This window comes from Rosa chinensis, chromosome 4 (assembly GCF_002994745.2).
Source record: "Rosa chinensis cultivar Old Blush chromosome 4, RchiOBHm-V2, whole genome shotgun sequence".
NCBI lineage: Eukaryota > Viridiplantae > Streptophyta > Magnoliopsida > Rosales > Rosaceae > Rosa > Rosa chinensis.
This window is the reverse complement of record NC_037091.1, coordinates 35,397,073-35,410,669: the sequence shown is the minus strand read 5'-3', so window position 1 is coordinate 35,410,669 and position 13,597 is coordinate 35,397,073. Positions and strand designations below refer to the sequence as shown.

Genomic DNA, 13,597 nt, shown 5'->3' with positions numbered 1-13,597 from the left:
TGTAGGGTTCTGCATCATGGCAGGCTTGATTGGAATTAATGGCCCTTTTCCTGCGAAGTTGCCTCCTGCACTAGGGTGTGGTTTGCTGAGTTGACCATTGTGAGTCACAGGGAGTGTCCTACTATTATTGTTGAACCTGTTGTGATTTCTTTGGCCTGCCTCCCTCTCCTCATAAATCCTGGCCAGCTCACAAGCTTCATACAAGGACTTAGGCTTCTGTGCCTTGACATCTGCTCTAATTTCATTTTTCAAACCACCTAAAAAGCAAGACAGTAAAACCTGCTGTGAAAAACTAGGGGCTCTCCTGGAAAGCTTTGTGAATTGCTCTTTATATTGCTCAACACTTCCAGTTCGTGACATCCTCACTAGGGCAGCTTGATAGTCTAGTACAGTGTGACCACTGAACTCTCTCATTAATAAGTCATCTAGGCCTAGCCAAGTAGGTGGAAACTCATGTCTAAACATGTACCACCTGTCTGAGGCCTTGTCAGTGAGGTGAATGGTGGCAATGGCCAGTTTTTTCTCCTCAGGGATTTGATAAAATTCGAAGAACTGTTCAGTTTTATTAAGCCACTCCACTGGGTCACCCCCACTAAATGTGCAAAAATCAAGTTTCATTTGTCTCATAATTGGTAGACTTGGGTCCTGTCGGGCAGATGCTGGTTATGATAGTTCCAATGGTGCCCAGCTGAGAGGCCAAGTGAGGTTGAGGTATGGAGGAGTTGGGTATTTGGGATTGTGTGTAGGGGTGTTATTGGGTTTGGCTAAAGTTAAATTAGTTATAATTTGGACGTTAGAGTTCAATTTCGCTTCAAAAATAGTTATTTATGTATAACTAAAACATCTATTCACGTTGCCCTTGTTCCTATTGTGGTAACAGTTTAACCATAACTGGTCTCCAATTCTTACTCTTGCGCATGGTAAAAAAGTAAACTAGAAATATTCCCCACGCTGACCAAACCCATAAACTCAAAATGCCAATTTTGGCAGATTGTCCATCTCTGGTTGGACAAAAAGACAATGATGAAATGGAAACTCACCCAACACCCACAAAGCCAGGAAAGAAAGCAGCTCTTGTGTTCAGCACCACAGCCACTATCTCTCTCCCCATTTATATTGGAGCTCTGAACCTCCACTTCTCAACTTTCCCTGTTCCATAAAATGTCGCAGTGGGCTTGTGTCTCTGCCACCAACTTGAGCTACCAAGCCAACCTCATCAACACCCAAAACCCACAAACCACTCCCAGATATGATGCGCTTTCCTTTCACGGCAGTGAAATTGTTGCTCGGAATTTTGGGTTTCTGAGCTCACAAGCTACTACTAGTATTGGTAAAAGGCTGAGGAAGGGTGCTCTCCCTTTGAAGGTTTTTGCTTTTGCTCTCTATGTACTGTGCTATGTTCTAGTTGCTAAGTTGTTAGAAATGGGAATTTAATTTGGTTTGTTTTGTGATGGTGTAGGTGGTTTGTGTGGATTATCCAAGACCCGAGCTTGACAATACTGTAAATTTCTTAGAAGCTGCGCTCTTGTCTTCCTCTTTCAGAGCCTCTTCTCGCCCAGCTAAGCCCCTCAAGGTTGTGATTGCTGGTGCAGGTGACAATCTTGTCATAAGTTTTTAGACAATCTTTGAAGTGGGTTTGTTTCTTCTTTCGCTATAAGCACCTAATGCATGCTTGAATCAGAATTGTAGTAACTGTTATGATTGAATGTGCAAATTTTGAAAATATTATGTAGGTTTGGCTGGGTTGTCAACTGCAAAGTATTTGGCAGATGCAGGTCATAAACCCATACTACTGGAAGCAAGAGACGTTTTAGGTGGAAAGGTTTTTCTTCTGCTCTGACTTTATCTCAATTTTTATTGCTCTTTGTTTGAATATGTTATTACTTCAGAGAAATCATTTCATTTCTGACCTCATGTAGCGGATTTGATTTCTTTTTTGTATTAGATTTACTTCAAATGAAAAAGTTAGAGATACTTAGATGAGGTAGTAGTTTTTTAATGGTAACCTAGGTAACATGCATATCTGATCATTATTTATACTTGCACAATTCATATATGGTTCTGGACTTCTGGTGGTAATTTGCTGAAAGTTGACTACAAAATACTAGACTTCTCTGACTTTTCAGAATCTTGAACTGATCTTTTAATGTTGAGAGCTTAGCTGAATGTAAAAATAAAAATACAACAAAGAGAGCTTACCTCAGCAAATAAATATAGGAAATTTGGTTGACAATGCTCAAACTATGTACTGTTTAGCTAAGAAGTAATGTTTATTTGATCTAGAGTAGCATGAATTACAAATAGGTTTTGCGTTTCTTTGATTGAGCAAGCATTTACCTTGCGTAACCAACCTTGTTGCCCAGACCGTCAGTGTTTGGTGTTAATCAAGTTATGTGTAAATAAGTTTTGCTTTTAGGGCTGTCAACTTTGGTAAAAAGGATCCAAAGCTGCTTGGATGGCCAATAGTGGCTCCTCTATGTATTGTCTGGCCCTTCTGAGATAGAGAAATATATTAGTCCTTGATACATAATGATGGAGTTGAGGGCTCAATTGATGAAGGTCTCCTTGATTGCTCACATAGAATGATAAGAGTACGGGACCCCTTCCTTTTCTATATCTTTGATAGACTTTGGTATCTGTTGTTTTGTGACTCGCGTACTTGAGTTGCAGACCATTAGCAATTTCTAAAATAATCTTTTCTTTGAAGAAAGAAAAGATGAATGAGTAATCATTTTCATTTCCATCATTTTTGTTTGTTGCCTTGTACCCTAACCTCAAATAACTTGCTATATTAGTTGTTCCTATGATAGAAGGTTATTGCTATGTTAGTAGTATCAGCAGGTCTAACCTGTTCGAGTATCCATATGTTCAATCTAATTCTTTTACTACAGTTATTGGTTTTTTTATTTTCTAGTAATATCAGTCTAATCAAGTTCATAGTTGTTTACAATGAGGTGTGGACAATGAGTACTCAATTTGAATGGTTACTGCCCAATTGTGATTTGATAGGTGTTACATATATATATATATATATATATATATATATTTTCTTTTTCTCTTTTGGGTATTGACGTCCCAACTTTTTCTAAAGATTGCAGCATGGAAAGATAAAGATGGAGACTGGTATGAGACAGGCCTACATATATTTTGTAAGTTGAGTTCCTTTTTTTTTAATCAGTTTTTTTATGAGCTAAATGAACTGGTCATCATACTATTTATGCCAATTTGGCTGGCTAGAATTGGAGATGCCTATAACTAATCTGGGAAGGAGATTCTATGTGTGTGTTGCCTGAATAAATCACCTTCCAGTTTTTTGCTCAGATATCTGACATTCTGTCAAGTCTGATATTCTCTGTAAAGTCTATACAAGAGAAAAGCTCTCTTAGAACTATTGAAGGTCGAGGAAGTTACACTGCCAGGATTATATGGTTGCAAGGATAAATTTCTGTGAAAAAGATAACTACTTGAAATAGAGTCTTTACAGAAGTATTTTCTTACACAAATTTTACTTTTTGACATTAAAAAAACTTTGCTTATAAGCAACAGAGCTAAAAAGGAATGGGGGAACTACAATTACATGGACGTGTAAAAAAAGTTAGATCCAAACAAAATGTTTCTGTATTTTTAAAACGGTTTGATAAACATTGCTTAATAAATGATGCTATTTGAAAGTTATCTTGAACTCTTGATGATTACACAGTTCAGAACTAATGCATGCTCAATCCTTTTAGTTATCACGTACTGTCTTTTCCTCACAATAAAAATCCATTGCCTAGGGATCAGATTATGTATCTGATTAATATTCCATTAGTTTTGCTGTGTTTTGGTGTTTTGTATTTTCTGTAGTCTCCTGTATGCTCTTAATACTTGTAGACTTCTTTTATTATATTATCAGTTTATCTGTTTAAATTGTATCCATGAATCTGCCCTATCTTCTTCTTGCTTAATGAAATTGGTTGCCTTAATTTCATTTAAGAATTTCTTTCAAATTCATTTCTTGAAGATAGTTCTTTTTTGGTTGTGTTGGCTAGTTGGGGCTTATCCAAATATTCAGAACTTGTTTGGAGAGCTTGGTATCGATGATCGGTTGCAGTGGAAGGAACACTCTATGATATTTGCAATGCCAAACAAGCCAGGAGAGTTCAGCCGGTTTGATTTCCCTGAAGTTCTGCCAGCACCCTTAAATGGTGAGATATTATAACCACCCTCTTGAAGAATGAAATTAGATTGATTCTGTACCACTGCAATTCATTTGGCTCATAGCAACAGAAAGAATTGATGAAAATGACTCCTTGTTTAATAGAAACATGAAAAAAAATATTTCTTTACTAATTTGACGTACTGCAATACCTTGTTTACCAATTATCTGACTCTCTGTGTATATATACTCATTATATATCCAATACATATGTATACCTATTCACTACTTAGACATGATATCATTGTGTGGAATCGCAATCCTATAATTTTGCTCACCAAAATGTAAGAGTTAACCTTATACTCTAAGCCTTAAAATGCTATCCTACACACTGAAGTAAAGATACTAAAGTTATGCCGGCTGATTCATCAACCAGTCATGCCAACCGATTAGATCGGAATCCTGCAAAATGGGATCCTGTCAAAGAAGCTTTGTTTCTGTGATTTTCCTGAGCTTGTAGTGATTGTGGCTGGCAGGAATATGGGCCATATTAAAGAACAATGAGATGCTGACATGGCCAGAAAAAGTGAAGTTTGCTATCGGACTTGTGCCAGCAATTCTTGGTGGACAGGCTTATGTTGAAGCTCAGGATGGCTTGACTGTAAAGGAGTGGATGAGAAAACAGGTACTTTGTATTATGCGTTTTGTTTTCATTAAAAAGCTGTTTCTTTTAAAAAAAAAAATAAGGAAAAGGTTCTTTAATATATATGGTCTTGTTTTTTGCCGATGTTTTGCTGAGTGAGTCATACTCGGCTAACTTGTGTGCCCTGAGCACATCTCGTAAGGAGTTGAAAAATTTTAGTTTAATATGAGATGATTGATCCTAGACCAAAACCTGCTTCTTGGTCATTCAATTTCACAAACTTGAACCGAGCGATCTCAGCACCAATTGGCTTAGATCAAGTACATATTTGAAAGTTCAGATGATCAATCATATAGGATTATGAATGATTTGATAAATGTTGTAATCTTCAAGCCTCCTTTATCTGTTAGTATCAAGTGTTTAGGCTAGATTGAGGACTCCTAATTCCTATTGTACTGTGATTCCGTTTGTGATAAAGTTTCAGTTTTCTCTCAAATAATCATGTAGGATGTTGATAATAGTGACTTTGGACAATGCTATTATGAAAAGCACACCCTTTCCAATTATTAGTTTATCAAGCACTATTATGGTGTGCACAAAAACAAAAGAAGAATCATCAGGTTATGTGGATTAGTTATTATGACATGTACTAAAACCTATCCGACCCTAATTTGTATAGGTAATATGCTTTAGGCCTTTAGGGTTTTTATCTGGTTCACATTGCAGCTTTAATGCAACTTATGTCATAAAACATCAGCAAAACAAGACTAGCCTAGGAGTCACAATGCCAGAAAACTAATAATAACATCCATCCAGTCTGAATAGTAGAGGACAGGGTGTATTTTTTTGAATTCAGTACAGATGGAAACCCTTTAAGGATGAACCTAACTCTCTTCCCAAGCTCCTCAACCCCCACTCCTTTGTAGTCTTAGGCATAATGCCAGAAAACTAATTAACAACAGCCTTCCAGTCTTGAATTAGAAGACAGGGTGTAGTTGCTGAATTCAGTAGAGATGGAAGCCCATAAGGATGATAAGAACCCAACTCTCTCCCTAAGCTCCTTGACCCTTGCTTCTTTGTAGTCTTCAAAGATTCATTTATTCCTCTCCAACCTTATTACTCAAAACCACTTGCGTTGTAGTAGTGCGGCACTGCAAACTTATGGATTTGGAAAGAAGGTAGGAGTTGTGGCAAACTTCTAGAAATCTAGAAACTCTATGAAATTGTGCAGTTTTTCTCCTTGAAGAGAAGGAAGGCATAAGCCTGTATGTAATTTTAGGCATACGCATGCAGATATAATTATCAGAAAGATTCATTTTTTTAGTCACATAATCTCTGCAATCAATGAATCAAATTGGGGATTGTTATCCAACTACAAGAAATGAATGGACATTTCCTTGAGGAAATGTTTACTATTATGAGAACTGGACGATTTAGTTGATACCATTGGATGACCAAATAATCTTCTATTTGATTGAATTTTTGTAAAGATGATCTCTGAAGGTGTTATTTAGAAAAAGAACAGTTCCAATAATGCTACTACAATGTGGAGTATATGAATAAAAGAGATGGTTTGGACAAGAGTATTCAAATGGCTTTGGACAAGATCATTGTTCGGATTAAATACTGCGAGTAATGAAGTTATTTTTACTTGTCTCAGACAGTAACTGGTGATTTCTTCTTTTCTCTCAGGGGATACCTGATCGAGTAACTACTGAGGTGTTTATTGCCATGTCAAAGGCCCTTAACTTTATTAATCCTGATGAGCTCTCAATGCAATGCATATTGATTGCTTTGAATCGATTTCTTCAGGTATGTCGAATGCTTTCATCTTGATTATTCTTAAAAATCTTCCTTTCCTTCTATTTATAAGATTGTATGGAACAAAAAAGAAAAAGAAAAAGAACAAGATGAAACAACTCTTCCCATCACGGTATGGCTTCATGTGCATCATTAATGGATCTCAGAACCATGTAGTTTTCAGTTTCCTTGTGTGTTACGGACATAAGTCATAACTGAGAAGCAGCATATCTAGAGTAGCATTCCTTGTGAAATATCTTAATTTTGTGTGTGATGAGTTCCATCTCTGTAAAACTATTGGATATATGTGATCAGTACTTCAAGGACAGCTTTTTGTTACAACCTATCATTTACTGATCAGTAGATCTGTAAACACATGAATAGGAGAAACACGGTTCCAAGATGGCTTTCCTTGATGGAAGTCCTCCCGAGAGACTCTGTCAACCAATCGTTGATCATATCCAGTCATTGGGCGGTGAAGTCCGGCTTAATTCCCGATTACAAAAGATTGAGCTAAATAATGATGGAACAGTGAAGAGCTTTGTACTACAAAATAACAGTGTGATTGAAGCGGATGCTTATGTATCTGCCTCTCCAGGTGTGGCACAAACTTTCCTTTAAAATTGTATAGTTTGTGTGTGTGTGTGTATTTTAAGTTTCCCTAAGGTGGCTATTTCGTTTTCTTCCAAACAGTTGATATCTTCAAGCTTCTAGTGCCTGAAAACTGGAAAGAGATTCCATATTTCAAGAAATTGGACAAACTAGTTGGAGTTCCAGTCATCAATGTACACATATGGTCAGTGGACTACCTTAAAAATAATGAAAATAGCTCTCTATCGTACTGTCTCTATCACTACACTTATTGATTCCTCAAATCTCAGACTAGAACTAGATGGTCTGTATTGACAACTTACTAATATATGAATTACACTCTATGGAATTTACTGGTCTAGAAATTTTATTTGAATAAAACCCAATTTTTTTTATTAGTCTAGCAGGTTGATTGGAATTTCTTAATTAGAACATAAGTCCCAAGAGATTGGGATTGGCCATGGCATCTTTCCATTAGGGTCCTAAACCATTGACCCACGTATGTGGCAAAATGTTACTAATGTAATGTGGAACCTACTGTTGGTTTCCTTTTTTTTTTGTTTTGTTTTGTTTGTGTGAAGTGTTTTTTTTTTTTTCCCTAAAACTAAAATTTTTATTAGCTGCATTGCAGTAACTGATTATAATTATATATATGTTAAACCAATCTTAAAGAGTTTATTCAATTGCAGGTTTGACAGAAAACTAAAGAACACATATGATCACCTACTTTTTAGCAGGTCTGTCTCGTAACTTATGTTTACTTTGGCATATTAGATGATATTGTGCTTGCTTGCAGTGTGTGCCATTATGTGTTTTGGTTCACTGTTTGCTATCTTGTCCTTCTGGCTAGCCTTGTATGAAGTATGAACTATTTTATTCAACCATGGATCATGTGCATAAGAAAGTATTGGTAGTAACTAAGGGTTCCTTAGCAAAATAAAAAGCTAAGACATGCCTCCCAGGTAAAAACATTCAAAGTAGAGATATGATGCTAAGTTGGTCCTTTTGACATAACATACTTGGCCGCCTCCGGTCCTGTAGGAAACCAACCCATAGCCAGGAAACAAACTAGAGTACTGATGTTCTTTCAATCCAAAATGGAGGTATATTTGTTAGCAACAACCTTTGGATTGATAATGTAAGATTTTCATTAAAGAGTTGAGAGAAAATGTATCTATGAGTTATCCATATGCTTCTGTTGCTTTCTTTTGGCCGGTTTCCTTTGACTTGGATTTCTTTTCCTAATCTGACACTATGGTTTTCTTTTCAATTTTTTTCCCCAATGCAGAAGTCCTCTTCTAAGTGTGTATGCTGATATGTCGGTAACATGCAAGGTAATATCTGTTATTTATTTATTTATTTATATATTGTGAACAAGCCCAGTTGTCTCCTTATTTTTTTCCCTCTTCTCCTGGGTGTCATTACACAAAGTTATCCGGAACACTGGGTGCATCATGCATGCTACCCTTTTCTAGTTTTCTGTATCCTTAATTATTGTTTGTGGATCATGAGAAAAATGTCGTCTTCATTGGACTGTTACTATTTGACTACATAGACCACTGAAAAATATCATAGGATTTTTCTGTCCTTTTTGAAGCTTAATAGGATCGGATACCTTTTTCTTAAATTTTTCTTGCTTCTGCATCTAAATAAACGACATGCTACTCTATCAAATCACAAAGATAATTGCAAAGGAAAGAGGAAATAACACATTCTTTAGATGATGAGGCCATTTGTTATTCAGTTACTTGACGAGAAATTCTGGTCTTGTTGGACACCATGATTGAAGCGCATGAGCCTGACTTATTGATTATACACTAAATGGTATGCTTGCCATGAGCCTTGGCTGAAGTAGGCATTGGGGTGGGTGAGAGGTAGTCTTAGGTTTAAGTCTTCAACTCTTGATGACAAAGTGACAAACAAAAGAACAAAAGGTAGACTGTTTATCAAAAGTTACAGATCCTGTTACACACTCTCACCTGCATGCTAAAATAATTCTTGATTTAACACTTGATCAGTTTTCCTCACTGAAATTTTTTATTTTTTATTTATTTTTAAATTTTAGTTTACTTCTGGGCTGGGACATAATGCATCATAATACTCATTGCAGGAGTATTACAATCCAAATCAGTCTATGCTGGAGTTGGTTTTTGCACCAGCAGAAGAATGGATTTCACGCAGTGATTCGGAAATTATTGATGCTACGCTCAAAGAACTTGCAAAGCTCTTTCCCGATGAGATAGCTGCAGATCAAAGCAAAGCGAAGATTTTGAAGTACCATGTTGTGAAAACACCAAGGTTTGACTTCATAGCCATAACTCTAAAATCTTATTAAATGGTTGGGGTTCTTTGTCTTATCACTGTCAACAAAACTGATTTGGTGTCATTGGGGCCATTCCTAAGGGGTTCCATTCCTATTTTAGGAGTTAACTCCAGAATTATAAATCTAGTCCAACAAGACCAAAAAAAAAAAAAGACAAAAAGAATCAACAAGTATGCCCCAGAACTGGGAGGGAATAACCATTAGACTGCTGCTCGACATGCCTGTGATTGACTTTCTTATGGGTGTTGGTACATTAACTGCTTTATCAATGATTTGTCTCTCAGGTCTGTGTACAAAACTATACCAGATTGTGAACCTTGCCGTCCGTTGCAAAGATCTCCCTTGGAGGGTTTCTATTTAACTGGTGACTATACAAAACAAAAATACTTAGCCTCTATGGAAGGTGCTGTTCTATCAGGGAAACTTTGTGCACAGGCGATTGTACAGGTAATCTCCAAGAGGAGTCTTAATTTATATGGCATGATGAACATGTGATCTATTTCTCAATTAGTTTTACTTGACAAGATTACCATTGCTAGACTTTGACGTGCTTCACATACCATTGAAGTTGTATTTAATTCCAAAACCTTGTAATTTCTTGTTGTAAATACGCTACCACTGAGCTTCTCCATATTTTGAAATATGCAGGACTATGAATTGCTCGTTGCTCGGGGCCAGAAAAGGTTGGCTGAGGCAGGTGCTAGATGACCCATAAAACTTTATAGAGGTAACTTTGCAACTGTTGTGGACAGTGATTGAAAGATTGATTAGGTTGGTTGTTGTAAATGATTGGATTTTCAACAATTAGCCACCGATCATCCCCTCAAAGAAATGTATGCAAAGAAGAGTTGTCCAGTACTTTGATAGTGCTGTATAAACATTGGTGTTAATTATAGTAATGCCATATGATCTTGTTGTGTACGTGTATATATAGCATGTTCCTTAAACATGTATCTAGATGCAAATCCGGCCACGGCTTAGTCATCTTCCTTCTTCCGAACATGATACAATGTCTTCCACTTGTGGATAGCTGGAAGAGCCGCCAAATCTATACACACAATTTTAGTATATGGCTCTACTAAGAGCAACTCCAACAGCTGTATTATAGGAAAGTAAAAGTCAAAGTTTTAATCTATTTTTCTTGTCTAACTCTAACAGATTCCCTATTTTACAACAATTTCTAAGATCTCCATATTCTTCCATAAAATTTTAGAGTTTGCTGTAAATATGAGGAATTTGATTTTCTCTTTCCTCACTTTCCCTACAGTAGGGATAGTTATAGGGAATCTGTTCATGCAAAAGAGACTTATTTTTCCCTAAACTAGAGAAAAAAAATCAAAATATAGGGAATTTGTTGGAGTTGCTCTACCAAGAATTGCGAATGGGTGATTTAGTCCAAGGAATTTTGGTATTGGAAATTTGGAATGTGATTCAACAATTTGATTCGGTGAAAGTAACTTCATGTGCTTGGTAAACTACAAGTTAAAAGTGGTGTAACCGCATACACAATTGAATTACCAAAACAGAAAACATGGATGCTGATGATGCTTCCATCCCATCCCATCCCATCACAATGGAATCAAGCACTGTCTGATGCAAAAATAGATGAATATTGTTGGGAAGTGTGATCTTAGAGGTAAACAAAAGAAAAGAGCAAGGGCAAATTGGGTAGTTCAAATAAAGTAATTCAAAACGGGAAACAAGAAGCTCATTTGCAGGAGGGGGGACACGACGTCGTTTGGGGCGGAGAAAGAGAAGGGAAGAGAAGAGAAATGCAGCAGAGTTGGTTCTGGGGATGGTTTTTCATCGGATCGGGGTCTCTCTTCTTTGTGGGGTTCCTCTACGCCACCATCTTCTCCAAGCTTCTTCCCCCATCCGATAATACCATCATCTCTGCCATCCAAAACGACCGGTAAATCCATTCTCTTCTGATTCAAATCCTGCTTCATATTCGAGATTAGACGACCGAAATCGCATCCTAATTTGACATTTTAATTTTTGTTTCTGGGGTAACAACTCTCTTGGGTTTTGTTTGAATAGTTGGACATTGCCTCAAACATTTTTTGTATGAAACTTGCTATTGTTGCTTTATAAAATTCTAACTCAATTTGCTTACAATAGGTATTATTGCTTCTTGGTGCCACTGACTCTCCCGGTCCTTGTGGTTGCCGTATATTTTCATTGGCTCAGCATGAAGATGTTCAAACATGCCTGATCTTCAGGTAATTTGGCAACCTGTGTAAATTTTTATGTTATTTCAGTGAGTTGAGATTAGACAAATGAGGCTAGCTTTTTACATCCCCGGCTGAAACTTAAATGTACCTTAATTAACAGCTATTCCCACCAATCAAACATCTGCAGACCTCGGAACACTGGAAACCCCTGTTACCCTAAAACCATTCCAAGGGTCCCCTATCTCATCCCAGTGCTTTCTAAAACAAAATTTTCCTTCTTTGCAATAAAACGAAAAGTAATCGGGAAATCTTTATTTGTATTATTCATCACTTTCCACCTGACCCCAGATGTAGCTCCAGATTTCATTTCATAATTTCTTGAAATTACATTTTGTGTTTTCTATGCATCTGAATATTTTTTTTATTTTTTTACTTTTCTTATTTCTTTAGGAAGGAAATAGAATAGCTCCATTTAAGATCATGAGTTCTTATTGTCAAATGCTGCAAACACAAAAAATGTAAGGCAATAATTGTTAACCACTAAGCAAAAGTATGATTACTTTTCTTGCAAATCATCTAAATCTTTATCAATTGAAATGTTTAAATTGTAGTGTTCATCTTTTTAGATGTGTTACTATAATATTATCATCCCTCAATTGTTATTTTATTTGTTTGTTGGTTTTTTATTTTTATTTTTTGCAAAATTTGCCGCCTAAGCATCTCACATTTGGTTCTTTCTCCCTCGTGTTGTTTACAAAATGAGTCTTTAAACAACGTCGTTTCTTGCATTACTTCAGTTTTTTTTTTTATGCCCTACTCTTAAAAGGAAGAAAGTATTAGGACCTTGCTTCTCAAATTTCTCTTTGTTCTAAATGGTCAGTTAAGTAGCAAATTCATGGAAACTGCAGTATTTTGGTTTAAAAGTAACATTATCCTTGATACCTCTTACAAATCTTGGGATGGGTGGAAGGTGAACTATGTATATAGACCGCAGGGAAAGTAAAGAAATTGGAAGAATCATTAGTGGTTATTATTCTCTGTTTGGAACAGTGATGTTTGTTAGATCAAGTCATGCCTTTGGTAAGGTATTGGGTTTATCTAGCATAATTTAAAAAGTAAATTTAAATGATGATGATGCTCTTAATTACTTAAGTGAGATTATTGAAATAACCTTAATTTCCACCTTAATTTTCTAATCCGTTCTCTATATCCAACCATACTTGAGATTTGGAGTATGAGTGTTCTAAACTTATTTTCAACCTGTGTTAACTTCCTTTCGGTCCTCATACAGACAAGATGTAGCAGTTTTTAACAAGCAAATCTTCTCAAGTTCTGCTAAAGGAAGGGAAGAAGGAGAAAGCAGTTGCTGCTAAAGAGACGAGGAATGAGATAGAGTAGGTCTGAGAGAGTTAGGAGGGAAAAAAAAAAGGCTGAAAAATCAGATCCTCTCAACTGCTATGAAATTTTATATTGGTTACACCTGATGTATTTGAGTTGCTGTAATGATTTCGCCAATTTATATTAGTTAGTAGTTGACTGTTACATGAGTTACATACGTATTTCAAATTTTTGTACTCGGGTAGTTGTTGTATATCTATGCAATCAGGGCTTAGCTGGACTTATGATGTCAATTTTGTTTGATAATTTTTGGTGATAACATAATCTATTCCCGTTGGCATGTCTTTGTGGCGTTGCTGCGGAAAGTCATGAGGGAGTGTAGATTAACGGGAGATCAGTAGTGGTTTATGAGTCTATTTTTGATCCTCTTTAAGAGCTCCATCATGACCACCTTAGGTGCTTCACTTAAGGTTAGTAGTGGTTCATGTTAATATAATACTTATACAGCCACTGATTGATGCAGCACAGAAACAGTTGGTGAGAGTATGTTTAGGGGGTTTGGGAGTGTTGAGAGATTAAGAAAGCAGAAT

At 36.4% G+C, this 13,597-nt stretch overlaps 1 protein-coding gene and 1 long non-coding RNA gene across 2 annotated transcripts; both read left to right on the top strand.

Moving 5' to 3' along the window:
- Positions 1 to 1,026: 1,026 nt before the first annotated feature.
- LOC112198323 (15-cis-phytoene desaturase, chloroplastic/chromoplastic) lies at positions 1,027 to 10,479 on the top strand. Its single transcript, XM_024339423.2, has 14 exons — positions 1,027 to 1,365; positions 1,460 to 1,592; positions 1,734 to 1,822; positions 3,092 to 3,149; positions 4,032 to 4,187; positions 4,675 to 4,823; positions 6,474 to 6,593; positions 6,966 to 7,179; positions 7,275 to 7,377; positions 7,862 to 7,909; positions 8,461 to 8,506; positions 9,283 to 9,470; positions 9,780 to 9,942; positions 10,144 to 10,479. Exons 1-14 carry the CDS (start codon positions 1,162 to 1,164, stop codon positions 10,201 to 10,203), a joined length of 1,731 nt encoding a protein of 576 aa, XP_024195191.1. The 5' UTR covers positions 1,027 to 1,161; the 3' UTR covers positions 10,204 to 10,479.
- A 717-nt stretch (positions 10,480 to 11,196) lies between these two features.
- Positions 11,197 to 13,243, top strand: LOC112198574. Its single transcript, XR_002936018.2, has 3 exons — positions 11,197 to 11,407; positions 11,617 to 11,717; positions 12,961 to 13,243. It is a non-coding gene; the product is annotated as an uncharacterized LOC112198574 (long non-coding RNA).
- The last annotated feature ends 354 nt before the right edge of the window (positions 13,244 to 13,597 follow it).

What these genes read in the sequence shown, in the direction of transcription:
- LOC112198323 (XM_024339423.2), top strand. Translation starts at nt 1,162, where the DNA reads ATGTCGCAGTGGGCTTGTGTCTCTGCCACCAACTTGAGCTACCAAGCC. An exon ending in AGGAGTGGATGAGAAAACAG is followed by an intron (nt 4,824 to 6,473) that starts GTACTTTGTATT and finishes CTTTTCTCTCAG; the next exon opens with GGGATACCTGATCGAGTAAC. An exon ending in ATATGTCGGTAACATGCAAG is followed by an intron (nt 8,507 to 9,282) that starts GTAATATCTGTT and finishes TACTCATTGCAG; the next exon opens with GAGTATTACAATCCAAATCA.